The following is a 24,866-nucleotide window of genomic DNA, read 5'->3' as shown; positions in this document are numbered from 1 at the left end:
AAAACCTCAGCTTCTAGGAGGCACACGCAGAGAGCATGTCCACATGGAGATACGCGTTATTATATCTACACACAGACAGAAATACCCCGTTTAGGCATTTCTGATTTCGTTTGTTGACTTCGAAATGTCTTCAATGATTATCTGATTCTTCTGATTGAAGATACTACTTTCCTTCTTTTCCTGCGCGATTGTTGGGAGAGTGTCCTTTATGTGAGCCCCTATTTTTTACATGTACTACATGTGAAAGCAACTTTCGAACTGCCCGTCTGTACAAGGGGATGATCTTTCTTACCTTCCTGAAAGAACTGAATAGGACGCTGAACTTCTTCTTGTTCTCGTTGAGGATCTCCTTTATCTTATTATGTTCCTCCTGAGGGGAAGGAATGGACAATTAGTAACGCGTGAGTCACCAACCTGATAAGTGTCCACACGCCCACGGTATGACCACGGTATGACCACGGTATGACCACGGTATGACCCAGGTATTGACACATTGTAAGACAGAACGGGGCGGAGAAAGAATAACGCTGATTAACCGCTTCGCCACTACTCTGCCACAGTCCTACCGTCGCGAGGGCATCGCTGGGTGCCGCCCTGTAGTGAGAAAAGACCATGTACGAAAATACATTCCGCTCCGTTTTAATTAAAAGGAGAAAAGAATTGTTAAAAGTTAAGAGCCCATTTTTGTTCGTCCTTGTAATGAAGAATTTGTTGTAACTACCATGCTTTAAAATACCACATTTAGGCTTGACTTCAAAATTTAAAATTTCATCCTTCCAGTGACTGCTGTTATTCAGCTGATTATGCTTAACCATATAGGCGTCGAAATATGAATCCCTTGTGTGATTATAAAAAATGTTAAGCCTTGTCTCTCCACATAAATTATCACCAACGGTAATGTTTAGGTACTGTCTAGACACGTTCATGCAGTTTAATATTTCTACGCTTATGTGATTCTGCTCGAAGGTGGTGCATCTGTGACGGGGCTTTCCCCCGCAGAATTCCTCGACTACATTGTAGGCTTCTTCCACTGATTGGCCTGTCGCTGCCGCTTGGTTTGTCGCTTCCGCTTTGTTTGTCGCTGCCGCTTGGTCTGCTTTGCCTGATTCCCCATGGTGGGTTGCTCCTTCCCCTCCCCTCCTGCTTACAAAAACGTCAAAGCTACAGTGGAAGGGAAGAAAGGCCAGCAGCTCCAAAGTCAGAACAAGGCGCGCCTCCGTGTCCTCCACAATGTGCACATACAGGTAATCATTTAGTAGTCCTTCATTCACATCGAAAAGAAGCGTATTCATTTTTACATCCATCCCGATTGCCCCCCCGGTACCACCAACAACAGTTTCATCAACAGTATCCATGTTTTTACGTACATTTTTCAAGTTTAGCAAAAATATTTTATAGTTATAATTTCCCATTTCCACATTCCTATGAAGAGAATTATTTTGCATCTCCAGTTGATCCATACCCTGGGGCATACCCTGGGGGCAAGATGCCCATGTCCCCATCTTGGTCTTATCTATGTGTACCTCTACGTAGGTCTTCGTTTTGCACATACTTTCGATAAAAATTTTCCCGTCATAGTGTACAACCTCCTTATTATCCGATGCACACGGAAGAACCCTCTCGTGCTTTATTTCATGTTCTACATCATAGTCATTAGGAGACAATAACGCCTTGTCGTCGGGGTGAGTAAAACAGGTGTGATTCTTTCCTATTTCGATTGTATCGGCATCTTCCAATTTGAAATCCCCTTCCGCCACGTCCATTACCCCCAATTCACTTGCATTCAGCGTGAAATGACTTCGTTCGCTTGCTACAGAGGAACTGCGTGAGGTATGGATCGATTCAGATTGTTCGGATTGGTGGGCTTCCACATCGCTCACTTCGGACAGGTTAGCTTCCACATCACCCCGCTCGGAATGCCTCATCGTGAAATTTCCACTCGCTTGGTTTCCAGACTCCGGCTCATCCACACTCGAATGGAAGTAACATGATGTATTTACACCTAGGTCTTCACACTCTGTGGATGGTTGCTTCTGGTCACAGTTCCCCCTTCCTTGTTCGTCCTTTATCTCACCCACAGCGGGGATGCACTGCAACACATTTTGGATCCTTCTACTCCTCAAGAAATTGTTAAACACAAAATCGTATTCGTAAATTATCATCGGAGGGCCATCCACATGAGTCCTATCCCTGCGAAAAGGCTTCATCATTATGAGAACCGTCCTCCTCGAATAAACCGCTTTACAAAAGTAGGTCATCATAATTGTAAAGTGCTTCCTCATTTTTATTTTAAAGTTTTCTTTATTCAATATTTTTAAATAATACCTTTCCTTGTTTAGTACAACTCGCTCCTTCTGGAACGACTTCATGTACTTCTCATCTATGTCTTTCTCTTTCATTCCCTGCGCACCACACATGTGGTTACATAACTGTGTTGCGTTTCCCCCCTTAAACCTACATTTTACCCTCACTTTGCAGTTGAAGGGGTTAAACAAATTTACATTAAAATTGTACAAACAGCATGAGTTGTACAAGACCAGTTTTTCCTTAATTTTTCTCTTCACTGTATATTTTCCATGGATCCGATAGAGGAAGTCCCCGTGCAAGTTGCTCCTAATGATGGCGTAGCATTCTTGGGATGTATTCACCGTTGGCCTATACTTTAGAACAACCCTATTTACATCCTTATGTTTTACAATATGGAAGTTATTTCTATTGCTTAGGTAAATGCACTTGAGTTCGTGCTTCACCTGGTCCCTTGCGCCTCCATTGTATGGGTTGTCCTTATAAATGGGGGCATCCATATAGTTGTTTGCATTTCCCTTTTGCATTTCCTCCCCCCATTTATCATCATACTCTTCGTAAGCGCGACACATGTCCACAGCCCCTCGGAAATTTTCTTCTATCAAAATGTGTTTTTCCCCCGGTGGACATTTTACCCCCTCTACAATTTGATAATGATAATTACTAGAGGGGGGGGTCTCCATCCCTTCCAACAGATGTACATATCGCTCGTCCTCTTCATTAAACTGAAAGTGCAGGTGTAAGAAGCAGGACTTGGACAAACAGGTGGAGAAATTCCTTACGTCCAGGTGGCTCTTCATCCTGGATAGCAACATCAAGATGTAGTAATTGATTCCTTCATTTTTATTGTAGATAAAAAAGAACCCTATATTATGTGGCCTGTAGGCAATGTCTACTTGAATGTACTTGTTGCAGTAGCTAATGAGATCTTCGAATATTTTTTTTTCAGTTGGGGGAAAGGGCTTATGTTTGTGTTTTAATGTAGCGCCTTGGTTAGGAGACAACTCCCATGGTTCTTTGCCCCCATGGGCAGGTTCATCCCCCCCCGGCGGCCCACACCAATCAGAATCGCCATTATGGGGGTAGTAAAAATTCTGGATGTCCCTCTGGAGGGTTGGATCGTTGTTCTCTCCAGAAGCACTTTCCCCGTTGCCATCCTCATTAAAATAGTTAGGTATCTTCGGAGCGTACTTAATGCTATACACGTAAATGTCATTCTTGGGTATCTGAACCTGTCTCCTCTCAATGTACTCATTCATGTACGCGAGGAGAAAATAATTTTCATTTTCATTTCCATTATTTTTTAAAACAATATCTTTTTTGACTTCCTCTCCTACATTCGTTTCGAGAAATAAAATCTTCAATGGTTTATTCAACTCAACGGTGATGTTTAATTTATACCAGAAGAAGTAGTTAGCAAAGGGAAAGAATGAATCTCCCTTTTTTTCTTCTCCATGACCTGAACGAAGCAACTTGTAATGCTTAAAGATAATACAGCCCATGTATTCTCCTATGTGTGCACTTGTTACGAAGAACGTGTATGTCTTCTTCTGTTTTGGCATCATTTCTATTTTCTTTACACCAAACAGGATGGGCAAATCTGAATAAACCTTAAATTCACAATGGAAATTCAGGTCGTTGTAAATCTCTATCTGTGCCGTTTTTCTCGTTCTATTTAGTAACTTCAAGTGTATGGTATCTTTCGGGTAGGGCTTCATAACGTTTGCCTGTACGTTTATCTTTATCTGTTCCTCTTCGTTGTTTACGTTGTACAGAGTGATGCAACAGGAGCATGTCAACCCGATAATGGAATAACAACTCACTTCAAAGTTCACAGATTCAACTTCTTTTCCTATTTCTATGTATTCTGGACAACTGAAAATGTTGTAACCTACTATCTTATTATTCTCGTCTATTACATCTGAGTACACACGTCTGTACGTTACCACTCCATTGGTGTAGTTATACACAGGAATGGATTTTTTAACCATCTGAAATGCGCTCGTTTTAAACGTAATGGATAACGATTGGCTACTATTTCCATCATTCACACTTGCTATAATTTTGTAAACTTTGTAGAAAGGGTCGCATATCTCCTTCTGCTCCTTGATGTGTAACTTTCGCATCTGTTCATAGGATAACTTACTTTTACCTTGAAGGACATTCCTATGGCTTACTAGAGCGCAGTTGTATTCGAACACTCCATTCGTTTTCTCTGCTATCTCCAGAGTACATGTATAATTGGTCTCCTTCTTCACCAATTCGTACAATTGATCTATGTCTACTCCTTCAGAATATAAAATTTTCTCCATATACTTATTACAATCCAGTGGGCCAAAAGTTGCGAAGCCTTTTTCGATGGATATTTTGTCTTCATTATCACACAGGACAGAAAAAAATTTCCTCCCCTTATGTATATCCTCTAGGTAACCTCTTAAGTAAGACAAAAAGTGCCTCTCGTCCAAATGGTTCAAATTACAAAGGATGAATTTTACACACTTCAGAAACTCCCTATTTACAGGACAAACTTTTAAATGGTAAGAGAAATTGAAAATTTTAGAGTTCATCTTTATAATCTCTTCCTCCTTTACGTTATTTATGTTAAAGGAGCAGTTGACTTTGCATGCCGACACGATATAGTTGGTCTTTTTGTCATTTACATTGAATAGAAGAAAGCAGAAATAACTCCCTTCTGCAAAGGGGCAAAATTGCACTTGTATTTTTTTTCTCTCATTTTGGAGACAAGTGAAGCGGTTTTTGTCAACTAAATGGACACAGCTAAAGTGAGTAGACGTGTCGCTCAAGTGGTTCCTCAAATTGGCATTAACTATCGAACACACAACACATTGGTTGTGCCCCCCCAGATGGTCATCGCCCCACTTATTCACTACATCTGTTTCGAAATTTTCCTTTCCTTTCTCCTCTTTCTTCAAATTCTTCACGTACAGGTGGTACAGGTTTGAATTTACCTCCACCTCCTTCCCCGTATTATTGAACAAATTCAATTCTATACACTTATTTTCGTACACTTTGCCCCTCAAATTAAAACACTTTGTTTCGCTATCATTTAGCATAATATTCAGATGAGATGAATTAGTTGTGCGCACTTTGTTAACCTCGCTCCTAGTTCCTCCGTTGTTTACATTAGCGTTTACGTTATTTCCTTCATTTTTTTCTCCCCTTATGTTCGTTCCTGGGGGAGCCAATTCGATCTTCCCCTTTTCGCCCAGTTCTACCAGCTTAATGCAGATGTATTTCTCGCTGTCCTTTTCGTCCTGCAGGCGATTGCTGCGAAATGGAGGAGGAGGAATGTGCAAATAGAGGTACAAAAATTGTTCATGTGCTACGTTCAGTTAGGTAGACGAGGGGTCCAGCAAAATGCACACAAAAAAATGCAGGCGCTTTTTAGCAGCTAGCTAAAATGAATTTTTTTTTTTTTTTTTTTTTTTTTTTCAAAATGGCTAGCTAAAAAAAGAAAAAGCTTACCTTTCCGAGCGCAGCACCAGGATGGTGTAATTTTCCCCTTGGCTGACCCGACTATCTTCGTCAATCCCCGCGTCCACTTTGTCGGCCCCGTCGGAGGGGCATTGGCAATCTTCCGAGGAGCAGGACGAAACAGAGTAATTGTCCTCAAAGTGTGGTTCTTCTCCGTCACACATATCTCCCTTATGTCTTTTTTTCTTAAAATATGGAAGTTTAATGCTAGTATGGTTGCTATATTTCAACACCTTTTCGTCATATCCCTTGTCTATTTTCAATTTTATTTGTTCTGACTTTAGGGGATCAATGCTCACGTAGTTTCTATCAATTTGGTACTTATTGCAGCCAATGAGAAATACCTCATATTTACATATGTGGCTATTTAAGTTGTACACAGTTATGATCCGTTCGTCTGCCATGGTTTGATCGTCTCCGCAACTCGTTTTTTCGTTCTCCCCATCGATGGGTGCATTGGTCTTTTTTTGGGGTGCCTGTTTCCCCCTGGATGATTGCTGCGCCTTACCCATTGGCTTACTTTTGCCTCCCTTCTTGCTGTTCACCACCTCATCATTTATCCAGCTCAAGTCAACCTTGTAGGCGGGCAAATCGTCCAGCACCAAGTAGTAGCAGGGCAAATATTTCGGCAGGATAAAATACAGGGACGCCAAAAACAGATATATATGCATGTAGTTAAACTGCACGATCACCTGTCTGCTAATTAGGTTACTCAAGTTCATTTCGCTGAGCATTATAAGTAGAACATCAATATTCTGGCTGTAATCCCTTTTGGATTTGCAGTTCAATTTAATTTTTTTTTTAAAGAATAGGTAATAGGGGATGTGAGAAATGATAGTGTACAGGATCATAACTAGGTCCTTCAATTCATGGATGCTTTTTGCCTTTTTTTTCTTTTGGACCTCCTTTTTCTTCCTTTTTATTTCGACCTGAAAGTTGCTTGTGCTCATCTTTGTGTTCTCATGCACCTGACTTGGGACCAGCTCCCCTGAAGCGCTAACATGGTGAGAGTCACTGGGGACGAAACTAGGACTTCCACTGGGGTTTCCTTTTCTACGCGATCCCTCCGGCTTTCCCCGCTCTTGCGTCTCATTTGAATTTCCCTTCGTATAGGACAACTCATCGTCGCTTTTCCTACGGGCCTCCTTAAAGATGTACCGCTTATCCTCCACCTTCGCGTGGTACACATTGTTGTAGTGAAAATAGAGCCACTCGAAAAGGATGCACTCTGCACTTTTGAAGTGGACAATTCCGTTTGGCGCGTCTTTTGTGGTGTCCTTGGAATATTTTATGGTAGACTCCTTAACATCTTCCTTCGTGGATTTTTTCTTAAAAGGTGTGTTCGTTTCTCCTCCCGTTGGAATGTCGTCCCCCTCGATGTTTGTATTCCCTTTGGAACTCTCCAGTTCGTTCTTCCCCTGCACCGTTTCTTGCTTTCCATTTGGTAGTTCCTCTACCCCCCCGGAGTAGCAGAATCTGCTAATTTTGTTGACAATTTTTTTCAGGTCGATAAAATTATTTTCGTAAAAATTGAAGTAGTTGATGGTGCAGGAGGGTTTATCCTTTGTCGTCTTTTTCTTCACATAATTGTAAGCATATTTGTCTTGCCCCCGGGAGGTGCTCTTATCCCTATAGATCAAATTACCATTACGAGTATTCAGAGATGATTTCGCCACATTTCGTGTACCGGTACCACCTCTATTAACGTGCAGTTTTGTTAGGGTGCTAGCCTCCTTCCTCCTGGATCTACCCTTTTTACCATTTAAAAATGACCCATGCTTGTTCACCTCCATGTCTTCTGTATCTAGAATTACAAGGTAGCTAATTTTATACATTTTTATATTTTCGTTCAGCTTGTTTTCTATACTATACAATTTAATCCCACGCAGGTTCGTCAAGGAGCTCATATTTATTGCGCCAAACATTTTCCTGTTTAGTACTTCCAGGAAGATGGTAACCCAAGAGTAACTGAAAAGCCTTACGTGCGTTTTAAAGATTTTCTCAAAGTAGAATACCTTTTTATTTCCATTTAACAAAAACGATTCGAAGTTTTTAATAGAGAGATTTTCTGTGTTATCTTCATAGTGCTTCTCTTCAACGTGGAAGTAGTCGGGCACTTTGTCCAAAACGTGGAAAAGGTACAAATCCGCTGGTAACAAATTTTCGTAAATGATGTGATCCAGTGGAATATATTCCTGTCGAAAGGGGGGTGATAAAAGTAGGCATTCAAAAAAGTGAACTAAGGGGAGGAGGAATGGACTAATAGGGTATAACGAAGGGAGGAGAGCCTCAAAATTGCATTACCTCCTCTTTTAAGGATTTCCAAAGCGTCTGCACATTTTTCGTAAACATTTCATCCAACAAGTCTTCTCTCTTCATATCCTTCACCACCACAGTTGGACGCTTCTTCAGTTCGACAATAATGTTTTGCAGATTTCTGTTTGGATAGATGGAAGAAAAGAGGTCCAATAGAAGGTCCAAAAAGAAGAGAAACAAATCGTTTGTGCTTTCAATCACCTGGGGGAAGTAACTTTTGCGTAACATAATTCTTTGGATAAACACGAAAAGGTAATCTCCAATAATTTCTCTAAGTGGGTACACGCCCTCCTCTTCCTCATTGTAGTACACGTTTCTTATATTATTAATTTTTAATCCCTTATATATATTATTTCCATTAGTACTACCCTTTTTTACTTCCTCCATATTTTTACAAAAGAAGGAGAAAAGTTCGTTCTGTTTGTCAAATTGGATGTCTGTTGTGTTCATATGCTGTTGTAGACTGCTGTCCATGATTATGCCTTCTGTGGGTTTCCCTGCAGGGTAGGTACCTTTGGAGGCTCCTTTGGGGCTGTTTTCAGGGGGTAGGTAATCGTCCATATGGTGCATCTGTTTGGGGATTCCTTCGCCGACCACTTCGCCGACCACTTCGCCGATCACTTCGCCGACCACTTCGCCGATCACTTCGCCGACCACTTCGCCGATCACTTCGCCGACCACTTCGCCGATCACTTCGCCGACCACTTCGTCGATCACTTCGCCTGTCTCTTCGATGGACGACATGACGGACGAACTGGTGGCCGCCTTCTCCAATAGGAAATCAATTCCTTCGTCGATGTTCACGAAAAGGGGAATAGTGTACTGGTGATAATCCATCACGGTAAAGACAATGTGAGACTTGAACTTCAAGGACTTGGTTGCTTTGCACTTCAACGACATGCGCAGCTTCTTGACCTGTTCGTTTATTTCATTTCCGTTGATGAAGTCTAGGGAGATGGAAAAACATTCTGCGTGCAGGTTCTTGAAATGGTAATCTACCCTGACGTAGTTGTACCCATGGTTGTATATGTCAAAAGGGAAAGAACAATAATCATTCAGTTTGTTGTGAATTATGTTTATGTATGTTACGTCGAACTGGAGCTTCGGAATGTCGCAACATATGAGCATGTAGAGGGAGAAACGGACCTCGCGCTCTGCTTCTTCCTTCTGCGCTGGTTCCGCTTCTCCAACCAAATTGCTGAGCATGTCACTGGCATCGTTTCTGGCATCGTCACTGGCATGGTTACTGACATCGTTTCTGGCATCGTTTCTGGCATCGTTACTGGCATCGTTACTGGCATCGTTGCCACCGTCGATGCATCCCGCATTTTGGTCGCTGAAGATGGAGGAAGAGATGTCTAACACGTCCACATACCTTCCGCAAAGTTTGAAGCCACTTAACGTTATGTCCACAGTCGTTTCTTCGTTCGGTTGTAGAATGCCTCGGTGCCTGCTGGGGTACACTTGGTATTGGCGCTCCCAGATGGGTTCATCCGTTTGGTGCGATTTCGATGAGCCTCTCGATTTGACGCTATCCATTCTCTTCGACTTCCCCATCCCTCCCTTCCGTTCAGTAAACTCTGGCACACCCCTGTGAACGTTTGTAACCACGTGGATTTCCCTGCGCTTCTCCTCATCCAAGCGGATTGCCCACTGGACAGGTTGACTGAATACATTTCTAATTGTTATTCTCTTCGTCTTCTCCTTAGAAAAGTATGATATGTATGCTTCGTCAGCCTGGTGGGGGATCAAATCCGTGAAGTGCAGAAACGAGGGAGCTACATCCAGGTGTCCTTCCTCAATGTCTATTTTTATTAACTCCTCCGTTATGTCGTATGTAACTCTGTTATGGTGGAGCAAATCCTGGAAAGCAATTTCTTTCCTTATCGCTTTGGAAGAGTAGCATTGAATGCACAAGGGGAGAAAACATTTGGATGGCACCACAACTCTGTACATGGATTTTACTTCTCCTCTATCCTTAAGGAGAATTTGCCCTTTATTTTGGTACAATACAGATATCGAATTGTGAAGCTTCAAGAAATTGTTGTAATGGTACTTAGCACATTCATCTGTTAGGAGGTCATCGTATTCTTCGCTGTAAATCCTTTGCACTGTTACTACATCTTCCATTTTATTTGCATCCTTGTATTCTTTGCTGATACATTTAGAAAAGGTCGTTTCTTTTTTGTTTCCCATTTGGACATTTAGGAAATCCACAGATGATGTGTCTACAAGGATAGTTTCATCACATGATCCTCTGTTCAATATTTTCACTTCATAGCATTTCAGCTCTCCTCTTCTTTGTTGGATGTGGATCCCTTCACAGATGAGGACATTGGAGGGGGTGCCCTGCGGTACAGAGGGAGGGAATTTATTTTGGTTCATGTGATAAAATGGATCTTTTGCATTCATAACTTGGGAAATAAAATTATCTCCATCATATATAGGCATATCTGTACCCCTCTTCACATGAACGAAGTTTTTATTTTTCTCACCTTAACATTCAGGGGGAGAATCAACTGAGGCGCCCCCCTAACGGTCAGTACAATTTTGTCTTTTATTTTTTTGCCTTCCTTTAAATTGAGCAGGACAGATATTTTGACTTTCTCATTTTTCTTTACGTAGTTATACTTGGAAAGTAAACTGACACAATCTGGTTTGTAGTTGCATCGGAATACCACTGGGGAGTCTCCTGTAGGGGGTGGTGTGTAGAGAACAAGGTGCGTGTGGGGGTATGGGGGGGAGGCGGCAGGAGAGAGTAGACACCGGAGAAGGTGACATTCACAGACGGAAAAAAGAAATGGTTTATCTAGTATGATAAGAGAATGTTCATCCATCTGTAAAAAGGAGGATACGCCTCCCACATATATGGAGATGCACTTTCGAAAGGACACTTCACGCATGGTTTCAGCATGCACCGGTAGAGATGAATTCAGTCCAGGGGGTGGTACCTACCCGTGTTGATTAGGAAAAACTCTTTCACATAATTTCTGTTTAGGAGGATGTTTTCAAAGTTAAGCTCGGTGGGGGTGACTCTGTAAGAGCACTTGTTGGCGATAAATTTGCATTTTAAGCTGCGGAGTGGGAAGGGAGGAAGACGATGGGAATTTCCATGTGATGTATAATCTGGGTGGTAGATGATTTGGGAAGCAGTTCACTTCCCGTACGGGAACGCACCTTTTGTAGAGCCTGCTCCCGTCCAAGTACAGCCGAATGGTCTCAGACACACTGGTGGCACTTTCCGTGGCGACAAAATTGAGGGGGACTATTTTGTGCGAATTAGGAGGTACCTAAAGTGAGCACGAATGGGGGGTGGCTGGACATGTGAGAACGCGGTGTAGTTGAGAAGGGGAGATAAAAACGCTGCCCCAAAATTCACCACTGTGATGCATCGTTATAATGCACCTCGTGAAAAGGCTTACCAAGATCTCCGAATCCAACGCAATATGTGCCTGGTTGCAAACCATCCCCACGTTGAGGGGAACGTTGAAGGGGTTGTACAAAACCAGGTGGCGCTCACAGACCATCTCGACGTCCTCGTCGTGGAAGCGAAAGTAGACTGTGGTCGGATTGACAAGCACATTTAGGAAGACGAGAGTTGCCCCGAGAGTCACCTCTCTCTTATGTGAATCATTAATCATTAAGGAAATTTTCTCTTCAAACATTTTGAGGAGAAAAAAGTCGTTATGCAAGTCGGCACATGAACCTGTGATTATGTCTTCCCCAAAAAAGGAAGTAGAAACTCCAGTTTGACTACCAATTTTACCACTGTTGAGACAAATATCATTGCAGTTTTTATCATCTTGGTGAACTTCTTCCTCCCTGGAAACACATTTTATGTTAAGCTTTACATTTCTCATTTTGTGAGAATCTCTTCCCACTAGTAAGATCTTCTCTCCATCAGTCGTGATGTTATCACCATGAGTGAGGGCCACTTTTACGTTGCAGTGTTTGTTTCGGTTAAAGACGACAAACTTTCTCGTGTAATCTGCTCCAAGAAATATATACCCATATTGGATCATCCTTACGAATTCTACTTTATTGAGTTCCTCCTCGTCTAGCATGTCAAACTGCATCAAGTAGGGTTCTTCTTCTTCTCCTCCTTGCGCACGTTCCTCATTTTTTATTTTCAAATTTTTCGTCTTCATTTGTATGTATTTCTTCCTCTCTTGTTCGTAGACTCCCTTATTGATATATGTGTTGGAGATTCGCTCCACGGGGGGATCATTGACGTATATAAATTTGTCCTTTAAAATTTTGGAGAGTCTGTCTTTCCCCTTCACCATTTGTTCACTTGTATCAGGGGAGGCTGCACTTGGACTCGCATTCTGGATTGACTCCTCCCCCTTCTTTCTCTTCTCATACATGAGCTTCAAAACATCATTGTATTTTTTTTTATTTTTTTTTAAAAAGTTTATGAATCTCTCGTTGTATTTATATTTGTCTAGCTTTCCATCCAGTTGGTAAAAATTCCTATCCACCCTTTCAAGTTCTAGGTTTTTGAGTATTTGTTCATATACCTCATCATGGTTCTGTTTAATCTTACCATGCGTCTCATTCCTTCTAAATGGCTCTGCTTTCAGGTTAAGCAAAATGGAGGATGATCCTTTCCGTAATGCGTTACTTGAAATGATGTTCCCCCTGACCAGAAGGACGATGAAATATAAATTGTTGCAAAAATATAGATACATGTAGTCGTCCATCATTTTGACACTATCACATTGGAGTTTTAAGGATAAGACTACTTTCCCCTGGGGAGAGATTACCCCCTCGCTCTTGCTCAATGTTAAATAGGGGATCTTCGAAAGGGTATAATTAAGCTTCATAAATTTATTTCTGTTTTTTAACTCGATGATGAGCGTTTTTCCCTCGTTGGGGGTTATGGTGTCATAGTTGAGAAGGTAGGTGCTAGGTAGGATGCAGGGGAAGGTGAGGCAGAATGCCAAGCAGATTTTAACTTCCTCGTCGAGCGTGTGAGCGCCCTCAAGGGTAGCGCTATGCACCTGTTCCGTTGCGCTGTGATTCTGCTTGGTAGCGCTGTGAATATGCTTTGTTCCGCTATGCACCTGCTTTGTTGTGCTATGCACCTGTTTCGTTGCGCTATCCCCCTGACCGGTTTCACGGTGCGATCTCCCCACCCGCAGCGACAACTCCACCACCACGGGGAAGTTCAGCAGGTAGGATGTGTCCCTGCTCAGTCTGTGCAAAAGGTCGGTGTCACACTTGGAATAAACCTCAAATGAGATTTCCTGATATGATAGCTTTTCAATTGGGTATCCTTGGACCCTGGAGAAGGTGATGCCTATGTGTTCCTCTCCCTTTAGCCTCTTCTTCGTGATGGAGAACAGTTTTTCCTTTTCCTTTTTTTCTCCTTCGCTTAAGTGTTCTTCCTCCTGGAGGTACACATCTGCGATTTGAAAGTGGTGCATTGGATACCAAATGGGGAAGAAATCAATGATGAAGACACATTCCATAAAATGTCATTAGTATGATATGTGTGTATGTGTGTATGGGTTATTTGTCTAACGGTGTAAATCGGCGTGGTGTTGTTTACCTGGACATATCCGGCTCAGGTCCAAACCCTTGGCTACCGCATACGCTTCAAGATCCTCCTTAGAGTAAAACACATTGACAGCATCTACCTGGGGGATGCAAAATATAGCGTAGTTGTTTTCATTCTTTATTTTCCCTTGGTACTTTTTCCTACTCCCATAGTACAAGCAGTGAAGATTCACCAAATTCGTTTTTTCATTGTTGAAGAGGAAGGAAGTATGGCTGCTGGTGAAAATAGCAAAAATGGTGATTTTTCTCTGTTTCTCCACGAAGTAGCTATGTTGGTTCGAAATTACTCTGTACTCTTTGTGCATTTTCCCCTCCGCCATGCTGCTGATGGAGATGTTGATGATTTTCGTTTCTCCAACGTCCAGGTCGAGGGAAGACTGATCAAGTTGAATCATCATGTCTTCAGAGCGATATTTACGGAGGTGAAATTTGCCTGAGTTTTTCCTGCTCTGTGCACACTCCGCCTGTTGATCATCTGCGCATTCGTCTGAACATTCCCTTGGCGAATCGTCCAGGGAGAGAGTAAACGTGCCCCTCCTCGTGCCGACATTCTTCACCCTCAGCGCAAACTGGTACGCCCGATTGGCGTTGCAAACTCCAAAGTTGATTACATCATCGTAGGCAAACACAGGTATACTCTTCTTTATATAGATTGGGATATTCAGCGTTGTATATTCACTGCGTATAGTAACGTACGAAGTGGACTCCACGTTATTAACTACATCCAAGATGTTGTCTGTTTGTACAAATTTGCTAGTTTTAAAATTCACATCAGCGAAGGAGAACTCAATGAATATTTGTTCACTCGTCCCTGGAGCCAACTTTTTATTTTTTATTCCCTTAATTTTAAGATATTTCGAATCCGGTTCGCATATTTTGATGTTCTGAGTTTTTGTGCAAATGTTTTTTATTTTCAATCGCTTCCTTTTTATTACATTTTTTTTATTCTCAAGGAAAGTCTCCACATTGTCTGTGCACTCGTATAGAAACTCAAGAAATTTGGGCTCCACATCCACCAGGTCGAACTTGTTTTGCACTTCCCTCGACATGGTCGTCACTTAGGGGGAGGGGGGCGCGAGGGGAGTGGTATTAGACAGAACAAGTGGGTAACGAATCGAATAGAATACACAGTTATCGTGCCGAATCGAATACACCGCTATCATGTCGAATGACACACACACCTTTATCGGGTTCACAATACTCACATTCGTAGCGACATCACCGAGACAAAGAACCAGAGGGGTCCTCACCCCTTATGTGTGCTCTTCAAAAGAGGAACCAAACTAGACATTATCCTTCATTAATCAGGTTTATCTCATTTTTCCTTTTTCACCTCTTTTTATTCTTTGCAAACGATATTGTATTCTTGCAAAGCACTTCAAGTTTGTATGTGTGCACATAAGAAGGGGTGAAAAAAAAAAAAAAAAAAAAAAAAAAAAAAAAAAAAATATAGAGAGGCGTGTGGCGATGCGAAGTGAGGGGGTGGACCTAACTGTGGTTTCCTCTCTCAGTGCAGAAAGCCTTTTCGCCCCGGGGGATAAAAAGATGCGCAAAGCCGTGCATCCACACTTCTCTGCGCGAGTGTGCAGTGTGGAGACGATATTCCCCTTGGGTAAGCCATGCGGCGCGCGGGCCTTTCCCCAACGCTCTCGCGAAAAAAAAAAAAAATAATAAAATAAAATAATGAAATAAAATATATAAAAAGGTAAAGTTTAAAATAAAAGTTAACACACAGCGTACAGCATACTTAACCGGTGAACCCTGAATCGTTAGCCTCAACTACGGAGAGACGTGGACATAGACAGGGATCCGCACAGTGTCATCGCCCTTAGGGGAATTCTTGTACCTCAGTGAGATGTTCACGAACCCGAACCACTCACCCTCTTTTTTCCCATCAATTTGTAGGTATATAGAATACTTGGAGCTTACGCAAAATAATTTGTCCTTAAAAATGGCAAGGATGGGAAGGTCCTCATCTATAAGCACATCGACAGATATGTTAAACTTTGTATGATTATAAATCTCCATTTTATACTTTTTGTTTTCTTCTTTTCGAACTACTCCAAAGTTGATCCATGCGTTTTCCTTTATTTTCCAGTGCTTTTTTTTGTAGCAGTAATTTTTAAATATATAATCTAGTAGGTATGGGCTGAGAAGGGGAGGTGATCCTTTCTTGCTTTCATCCTGGGGGTTACTTGTACAGTTGAGGTCGCTTTCTAATTCGGTCGTGTCTACAAAATTTGTCAGATTGTAGATGCCCTCATCTACGTTACTCTCCCCGGATTGCTCTTCTCCCGTAGGTGGATGCTTCTCCCCCCGTGTACACGCCTCCTTCAACTTCACCAAGTCTTCCCCTTTTTGATTTAAAATTTTGTTAACATTGTAGAAGGAAAATTTGTGGCAAAAAATCTTTCTCCTTCTGTATTCCTCAATTTCCTTCCTGCTCTTAAAATTTTGAAAAAATGTTAAGTACTTATCCTTGTATATATTCTTCAACGTTTCGATTGTTTTTTTTTTCTCATACAAGTTGAGAAAGAAGAAAAAGCTCCTCAGTTTTTTTATGTCGTCTGAGAGCGATTTTATTTTCCGTGAACTTGTTTTTATTATATAAATTAATACGTACAGGAAGACAAAAAAATTCACTTTTCTGAACATGATGGCGTTTTTTCTTTCGTGGCATTTTGCATAAATGTACTCCTTTAAGTTGTGTACTTCCTGACATGCGCGTGGGGGATTCTCCTCCCTTTCTGATGCATCAGCTTCTCTCACGTTGTCTTCTTCCTTCCCCCCAATAGGGGTGATGTCGTCCCCCTTTTGTGTCTTTTCCTTTTTTTTTTCGATTACTTCTTCCGTGTGTACATCGCTTTTGTTGCTCTTCATTTGTTCCCTCCCTTTGCCTGGTTGGGTTGCTCCCGGTAGGATCGCTTGACCTGGCGTGTGTGTACCCTGCGTCCCGTTAACCCCGCCCGGGATGTCCTTCACAAATGTCACATCAATCTTATGCTTGTACCGCTCAAAAAGGTTTACGTCAACCTTGTCCAGGTAGTTCACCGTGAGTATCCATATCAATTCACATTCCTTTTTAGAGTTGAGAAATGTTTTTATTATTTTCAAATCTTCACAAAGGTTGATAATATCGAACATAGAAATGCAGTTCGCGTAGAGATTTACATCTCGGAACAGATCAATCTTCTCGTTTGCAGCTCCGTTTTGAATGTTCTCCACATCTTCCTTTAACTTATCAAATAAATTTACATAAAAATTGTATAGGATTTTTACCGTTCCTAGTACTTTCGATGATTTCCTCTCTTTCACCACGTCGCTTTCTTCTGTGTGCACGATCAAAGTGTTCTTTCCATTTGGGTGGGTAGTGGACCTCTCGGTGTGTGTTTCCTCTTCGTTCTTTCCATCTCCTTGACACTTCTCCCCCACTTTGTGTGTATTTTCCTCCTTTTCTGTGTATTTTAGTTCTTTCCCATTTTGGTTTGCTCCACCTGGAGTTGATTTTCCCTTTCCTATTTCTTTTGCGGTTTCTTTGGGATTGCCTTTATCCTTGGGTCCCCTTTTTTCCTTTTCATTTTTGACCGAGTTGGAATTTGTTGACTCTCCTTTGGTTGTCTCTCCATTTTTTCCCCACTGGGTTTCCTTTTTTTTTTTTCTTCCTTTCTTGTCGATTTTGTTTTCCTCCTTCTGGAGAGCACAACCATGGTCCCAATCCGAGTCACTCTCCGAACTACCGTTACCAAGATTTTCCTCCTCCTCATACTTCACATGCTCGTAAATCACTATTTTTACATTTTTGTTTATCAACTCATCTTCGTTTTTCTTGCAGGCATTTAAAAAGGCCTTGTATATTTCGCTCCCTTCAGGTGCAGCTCCAGATACATCTTCCCTTTTTTTGATCCGAATAACATCGCTTAAAGGTTTGAACGCCGGGGCCTTCATTCTTTTCTCGCCGGAGCAGATCAACCAACTAATGATTAAACAAGAAAAGAGAGGAATTTTCCTTTAATCATTGTGGAGAGCCTGCCGAGTGGCATAAAGTCATGTCGTTTTTTTTTTTTTTTTTTTTTGCGGGGCAAGACGCGCAATATGTTCGTGTCTCTCCTTTTACACTACCGTGGCGCCTTCAAAAATGGAAAAGTGCCCAGCCCAATTTACAAAAATGAAAACACCATAAGCAGAGATACCCAGAAGCAGTCTTAATGTTAGACACACTGTACTCCTGAAGCTTACCCAACGGAAGATCCATTTTTGGACACAGGAAAAAAAAATCGCTTTTTTTTTTTTTTTTTGCGAGAATACCCCGTTCTCCACGCGAGGAAAAAAAAAAAAAAAAAAAAAAAAAAAAAATCGTTTCTCCGCCTTGCTCTTATTTTACGTGATAGTACATCCGTGAAACCTTTGTGCCTTAGCTCCGTCCCTCCAAATTTTCACCCCACGAGTATCCACTTAGAAACGTGGCTGTTATTAAGACATTCGAAAGGAATGACCACAAATCCATTATGTAGACGGGAAGCAAATGCCCGTAAGCCTTTCGACTTTTTTCCACACGCGCCTTTTTCGCTTCATATTATGTAATATTTTTCTATCTCCCGAGCCCCCATAGGAGTGGTGTGTTCAGATACAAATCAACCTTACACAGGATACTCCCCTCGATGGATAACCCCCATGGTGTCATCTTCGCATACATGTAACTACATGTGTAGCAAAATTCGTTTTACAATTTGTTGGCATCATTTAATAACTTTTTTTTTTTCCTTATTCGGCTCGAACATGTGTTAACTTCGTGCTACACATAAATGTTGCTAACACCCTGGATGGTGTGGAGAAACCGCATCATGTTGGCTTCCATTTTTGAGAACCAAATGGGGAATGACATAATGGAACGCTAACCAACCAGGATGGAGGATGAACAAATGCATAAGTGGTGGGCATCCCTTCAAGGGACACAAATCACCAATAGTTACACACAAATCGGTAGCGTGGAGGAAAGGTGCGGTCATGAAACGTGTAGGAGGAAGCGCTTTCCAGCCGATGTGCCTTCCCCCCTGTGTTTTCACGAAAGGTAGAAAAGAAAAACCATCGGTTATGTGTTGACGTGGAGAAATGTGCAACAATCAAGGCGTGGTAGAAAAAAACAAACAAAATCATCGCCGGTTATCATCGTCCATCAGCACTATGGAACAGTTTCGCACTCCGAAAGGATCCTCTTCCTTCATCCTCACCAAGTCCGTTTTGGAAACGATTGGCCAAGGAAAATTTCCATAACCCGGCGCAAAGCCCCCACTTCCAGCACAATACTGCACTGAATTGAGGGGGCTCACCTATTAAAAAAAAAAAAATAGCCCCCATTTTATAATTCACACTTCCAGGAAAAAAAAAAAAAAAAAAAATAAAATAAAAAATAAACTAGCAATAAATAGAAAATAAATATATGGTAAGTATATGCACGGTGAGGGGCCATTCCAACTGGAAAGGTAACCCATAGTTCGAGCGAAAACGCAGGAACGTACAAACAGAGGACTACAATAATAATATGCTTTAATACGCACAGGAAGAGGAAAATTCCCTTGACAAAAAGAATAATAAAATAACTAAAGCACGTTCTCCCAAATTTCAATCAAATGACGTAAGCAACAATGAACACCTAATTGAGGACATGGGGAAAAAAAAAAAAAAAAAAAAATTCGACTTCAGCAAAATTATTAAAATCAATCTGTGCAGCGGATGGTAAGGGGGCGTCCCGAATGGAAGATCCACCTACAACCCCTAGCTGTGCTCGAAGTAGATAAACAAGGGTGATTAGATCAGTGACGTCGTCTACGGATATGTGTATGTATCTAGGGACATGGACAGTACGAGCGTTAGGCCGCTTGAAGTAGACGCTATACGCACCTCACAGGGGCGAGCATAGCAGGCCACGTGGGGAGAAAAAAAATAAACGAACTAATTTTACATTTATGCTAAGACACAATCGCAGGAAGTTTCTCATAATTACGAACGACCGTTTTGTAAGAGGCATGAAAAGTGAAAGGAGAGTTATCCCCGTTTTTACGCGACGAAGAGAAAAAAGGCCAACTTAACTTTAGAGCCCTTCTTAATATACTGCGAAATGGAAGACAGGGGACCCCCCAAAGGGGGGAAATATCACCACCACGATGGTAGGGGTGATGGAAAAAATCGACAGGACCGCCACGATCATAACAGGTATGATTATAATCATCGTGATCATAATCATCGTGATCATAACCGTCGTGATCATAACCGTCGTGACCAGGGTGGCAACAGACACTCCTACTGCGGGGACGAACCTCAAAACGGTGAGGACAACCCAGTGGAAACGCGGTACAATAGCGAAATGGCCAAGCGCAATGAACAGAAAAGAGACCAGTTTGAAAAATCACGTTATCATTACTATAATAGGCGAGCTGACGAAAATAGCTATTTTGGTGAGTCACAGCAGGTTGGTAAGACAAGCGATAAAAGGAAGAATCCTTCGGACAGAACAGACCACCATAGTTATAGCACTGGTAAAAGGACAAGGGAAGGAGCCAATCAGGAGGAGGAAGAATGTGTAAGCACCAGGAACAAGAACCATGTGAAAAGTTTTAAAACTGAAGGAGAACACAACACACATGAAAAGGCTAGCAGTGATGAAGGGGGAAGGGGGAGAGAGAGAATGAATAGGGGGAAAAGCCATGAGAGGCATCTCCACCAATGTAAGGACAGCGTGGATGAGAAGGACGAACGAGGAGACTGGGACGAATGCGAAAGCGAGGAATTTGGGAGTGATATAGAAGGGAGTGAGGAAGAGCAAAGTGACGGGGAAGGAAGCGATAGACCCCCCAGTGACGGTGAGGCGATCAAAGAGCAGGGGTTGTTGTATGGATGTCGGAGCGTGAAAAACTACAGGCGATTGAACAAAATAAGCGAAGGGACATACGGAGCAGTATTCCGGGCACAGAATAAAAAGACGAAGAAGATAGTGGCGCTGAAACAGTTGAAGGACTTTTCAAGCATGCGTCACGAAGGATTTGCAATAACATCCCTTCGAGAAATAAGCATACTGCTCCAAATGTACCATGAAAATATTTTATCAGTAAAGGAAGTAGTGATAGGCAAACACCTAAATGACATTTACCTAGTGATGGAATATGTAGAACATGAATTGAAAATGCTCTTGGACAACAAAACCCCTGGCTTCACCATCTCGGAACTGAAGTGTCTACTGAAGCAACTACTCAGCGGTGTTGATTATCTGCACACCAACTGGGTCATGCACAGAGATTTAAAAACGACTAATCTGTTGTATAGTAATAAAGGTGTCCTAAAAATTTGCGACTTTGGAATGGCCAGAAAATTTGGCCATATAAATAATCATAACATCACAAAGAATGTCGTAACGTTGTGGTATAGAGCCCCAGAACTGCTATTAGGAGAACGGTGCTATACAAATAAAATAGACATATGGAGTGTTGGTTGCATTTTTGCTGAAATGATTCTCAAGAAGCCATTATTTATTGGGGAAAACGAAATTGATCAGATTTTAAAAATATTAAATTTGTTAGGTCTCCCAGATAGGGAAGACTACCCCGAATTTTATGAATACTCTTTTATTTCGAAAAATAAAGAACTTTTTAAAAAAAAAAAAATCAAAATGAACGTCAACAAAATACGCTCCCATTTTCCCAATGTTGCCAACCAGTTCTCAGGCCTATACTTATCAGACACTGGACTAGACTTACTACAACAGTTGTTACATTTTAATCCGAAAAATAGGATCTCCGCGGCCGACGCTCTAAAACATCCTTACTTTAAGGAATTTCCCAAACCCTTGGATATTCGCGATATGCCCATTATCCCAGACACCAATAAGGTCATTCGGTCCAAAAAGATTGCTAGCCAGTATAAGATCGTCGACCAGAATAATATACGCTTCCATTCGTAAAAAAAAAAAAAAAAAAAAAAAAATAGCTAAAAAAAGGCGAACTAGCCAAAGTTGCGCTACTTTTACCTGAACGGTTCATAAAAGAAATGTGTAATTTCTCACTGCATATATGAAGGGAAATAATTTTCCAAAGCGTAATTTTTTTTTTTGTTGTTTATTTTTTCTCCGAATGTGTGAATGCGTATGTGAATACGTGTATGTATACCCCTGTATGCGCAGGTAGTTTTGGCCTTTTTTTTTTTTTTTTTTTTTTTTGTATCCCCCAAACAGAGTTTTCCATTCCTTTTTTCCCCATGTAGACCATTTGTTCAACTTGTCGCCAATTTGTAGTGACCCTATGTCGTCCGAAACGCTCGTCACTTTGATGAACACGTAGGTATACCCTCACACGTACGTGCATGTGTAAGCGGAAATGACAAAAAGACACGTCACTCTGCAGATGAAACTGTTTTGGCGTAGTGCTGTGTCGATCGCGTGAGGTGCTACTTTTTTTTTTTTTTTTTTTTTTTTTAAAGTGGCAAAAGAATAGGAAAAAGAAGCGCACCAATAGTGAACTTCATCAACATGTTGACATGTTGGTGATGCTCCTAATTAGGAGCGTGAAAAATATCACAATTTTGCGTCAAAAACGTGGTCGATTTTTATCCTCATACAATTGTTGCGATTCGTCCCGTTGTATGAGTATAGCATACTCGTGCATTTATTATTCAGTCGATGGCATGTGCAAGGTACATCTTCATTATGGAAAAGCCTGTGGGGATTGTTCTCCGCCCAAGAACCTACCCATGTATGATCAGTTAATTCGTTGCATCTCTCGTGAATGGCATCCCCCATGTTGTCGTCATATATGTGAATTTTGCCGAGACTTTCTTTTCCCTTTAATTTTGAATGGGCGTTATATAAGTAGTCTAAGGTGCTACGCTGGGGGTCCTTGTCTTGGTGATTCTTGATCCCATTGAGCAGTTCTGCAGGAGCATACATGCCTATGTTCACATACACGCCCTGCCGCGGTGGCCTACCGTCCGAATGTCCACCCCTCAAACTTTTCTTACAAGCATTGCGATTATGTTGCGTCTTATTTGATGCACTCACGTGGATTTGCTCATTTTTTCCCATCTGATCGGAATAATATTGTAGGTGACTGTTCAATCCATTAACTGCGTATGTTGCACTTGTGTCGTATGTCACGCCGGATTTGTTGATATGACTTAGATTTCCACAGTGGGGAAATCTATCCCTGAAGTTTTGGTTCTGCACGAGTTCTTTAGCAAAGACATGATCCGCCTGTTCGCCTTGCATACTACCCCCCGTGCGATTTTTCCCCATCACACTTTTGCATAGAAACTGTCTCATATCATCATAGCGTTTAATCCTTTCTGCACTATTCAGGTGACGTGTTCTACATCTTTTGGCCTTTAAATCCGGCCCCACGGAGGAAGTAGAAGCATTGGAAAGACCGTTGGACATGATCACGACACTTCTGCTTGTTTCATCTGGAGCATGCTGGTGTGCATTCTCCCAAGCGACTTGTTTCTTAATAAATGCCAAATGTGCCTCATCATCTTGGTTCTTCAAAACAGAACAATCTTTGCATATATACGTTTTAATTTTGCTGATGTTGTTGTAGCAACAGAGACTGTCCTGCACATCTTGATAGCTTTCGCAACAACAGCAGAGGGTTTTGTTTTCCCCTTGCTGTTTTCCGAGGTTGACATCCTGGGAAGGTTGGGAAGTGAAGTAATGAAACATGATGATGCTTGATAAAAACCGAATAAGGGAGGGGAGGTGGTAATTTAGATCAGGGCGTCTTACACCATGTCTGATCCTCCTTTTTATTTTCCCCCTTGTCACTTATTCCTTCATGATTACCCTCGCCTTGAGTGGAGAAACAAGTTCCACTTTTCCTGCAATGTTCAAGGAGCACATAGTGAAAAGTGGAGACTGCAAATATTTTTTGTCCGATTGGTTTGCACATGAGAGGGACCCCACTAATAAATATCCCCCCCCCCCCCTTTGGCTTACCTTCATTACGTCTTAATAGATTCATCAGCTTATTTTTAATCCCCTTGGAGGCGTTCCTATGTATGTGCGGCTTCAGTCTTAAATCCACACCGTGTAATTTGAGCTGCGAGTCGATTGCGGTGATTCCAAGGACGGAAAAAAAAAAAAAAAAAAAAAAAAAGAAAAATCATCATTACCATTTTGCATGCACTATTTTATAGAAAAATGAATGGAAGAACAAGATGGGGTTTCAAAAAAACACGCGAAGAAATCCCTTTACTTATTTTAATTTTACAGTTAGCATGCCTGACAGAGTTACGAAACTGATATAGATTCTTTCAATTTTTAAGTATACTATTTCTATGTCTATGTTTTTGCTCTTAGGTAAGGTTTGAGTGAAAGGAAAAAGGCATAATCTCACTATAATGGATCCTTACAAGATGGGATAGACACATCTTTGCAGGTGGTTCCGTCAACGGTATATAACCACCCCGCATGAGGATGCTCAAAACGGTGCTATTAAAGGTAGCAGTAAATGGAATAACCTTTAAAAATTGATTAATTTCGTCGTTTTTTATTATGATGTTTCTTATTTCAATTCCTGCATTCATATTCATGGTTATGAAATTCTTGTCGCATGCTGCAAGTGTGTAGGTTGAAGGGGGTGCAGTGGTAGGGTAGAGCAAGACAGGGCCAGTGTATTCTATCTAGCCGATCGTTTGTTGGACTCCTTTTCGCCTTATTTCGCACGACTCAAATTGGTTTATTTCATGTTTGTGCTCTCTCCCACTTGTGGTGCCATTTGGACATACGTTCAAAGTACTTCCCTAGCAACATCTTCAGAATGATGTCTATCATTTTAGTGGAAAAAATGAACAAGGAGGGATTCACAAGGAAGTTAACGCCCTTAGCATGTTCCAAAAGTGGGGAGGAGGGGCATACACAATCAGGTATGGAGGAGCAGAATGATCTGTCACGGCTTTTTTTTTTTTTTTTTTTTTCCTTTTTCCACACTTAAGTCGACATTTTTTTCGTTAAGCAGGTTTGGAACGAAAAAAAAAATGGTATGCAAACATGCATATACCAACGTTCATGTATATCCTTATACATACTTAATTTGAAAAATTCCAAAAAATATATTAACAACATAAAGGGGGAATTTAAAGTCTTTTCGATTGATGCCCAAGAGGAGGATGTTTTAAGAGCACTTTCAAGGCATCCCTCTTATGCGTATTTT

General features: G+C 41.5%; 4 protein-coding genes across 4 annotated transcripts; 1 reads left to right on the top strand and 3 right to left on the bottom strand.

The window, feature by feature from the left end:
• Positions 1-90: 90 nt before the first annotated feature.
• PKNH_0510400 (conserved Plasmodium protein, unknown function) lies at positions 91-14,726 on the bottom strand (the record flags this gene model as incomplete). Its single annotated transcript, XM_002258200.1, has 10 exons — positions 91-180; positions 293-370; positions 567-5,592; positions 5,791-7,994; positions 8,104-10,464; positions 10,611-10,807; positions 11,071-11,189; positions 11,293-11,405; positions 11,538-13,522; positions 13,670-14,726. 10 exons carry the CDS (start codon positions 14,724-14,726, stop codon positions 91-93), a joined length of 13,230 nt encoding a protein of 4,409 aa, XP_002258236.1.
• Positions 14,727-15,456: 730 nt separating this feature from the next.
• On the bottom strand, positions 15,457-17,622 carry PKNH_0510300 (conserved Plasmodium protein, unknown function; the record flags this gene model as incomplete). The annotated part of the gene is made up of 1 exon (XM_002258199.1): positions 15,457-17,622. The coding sequence occupies one exon, from the start codon at positions 17,620-17,622 to the stop codon at positions 15,457-15,459; it is 2,166 nt and encodes a 721-aa protein (XP_002258235.1).
• A 2,170-nt stretch (positions 17,623-19,792) lies between these two features.
• On the top strand, positions 19,793-21,628 carry PKNH_0510200 (cdc2-related protein kinase 1, putative; the record flags this gene model as incomplete). The annotated part of the gene is made up of 1 exon (XM_002258198.2): positions 19,793-21,628. The coding sequence occupies one exon, from the start codon at positions 19,793-19,795 to the stop codon at positions 21,626-21,628; it is 1,836 nt and encodes a 611-aa protein (XP_002258234.2).
• Positions 21,629-22,237: 609 nt separating this feature from the next.
• PKNH_0510100 (conserved Plasmodium protein, unknown function) lies at positions 22,238-24,487 on the bottom strand (the record flags this gene model as incomplete). Its single annotated transcript, XM_039113908.1, has 6 exons — positions 22,238-23,344; positions 23,498-23,532; positions 23,651-23,753; positions 23,925-24,008; positions 24,175-24,269; positions 24,442-24,487. 6 exons carry the CDS (start codon positions 24,485-24,487, stop codon positions 22,238-22,240), a joined length of 1,470 nt encoding a protein of 489 aa, XP_038969519.1.
• Positions 24,488-24,866: the final 379 nt, after the last annotated feature.

This window comes from Plasmodium knowlesi (genome assembly GCF_000006355.2).
Source record: "Plasmodium knowlesi strain H genome assembly, chromosome: 5".
Classification (NCBI taxonomy): domain Eukaryota; phylum Apicomplexa; class Aconoidasida; order Haemosporida; family Plasmodiidae; genus Plasmodium; species Plasmodium knowlesi.
This window is presented reverse-complemented; position numbering and strand designations above follow the sequence as displayed.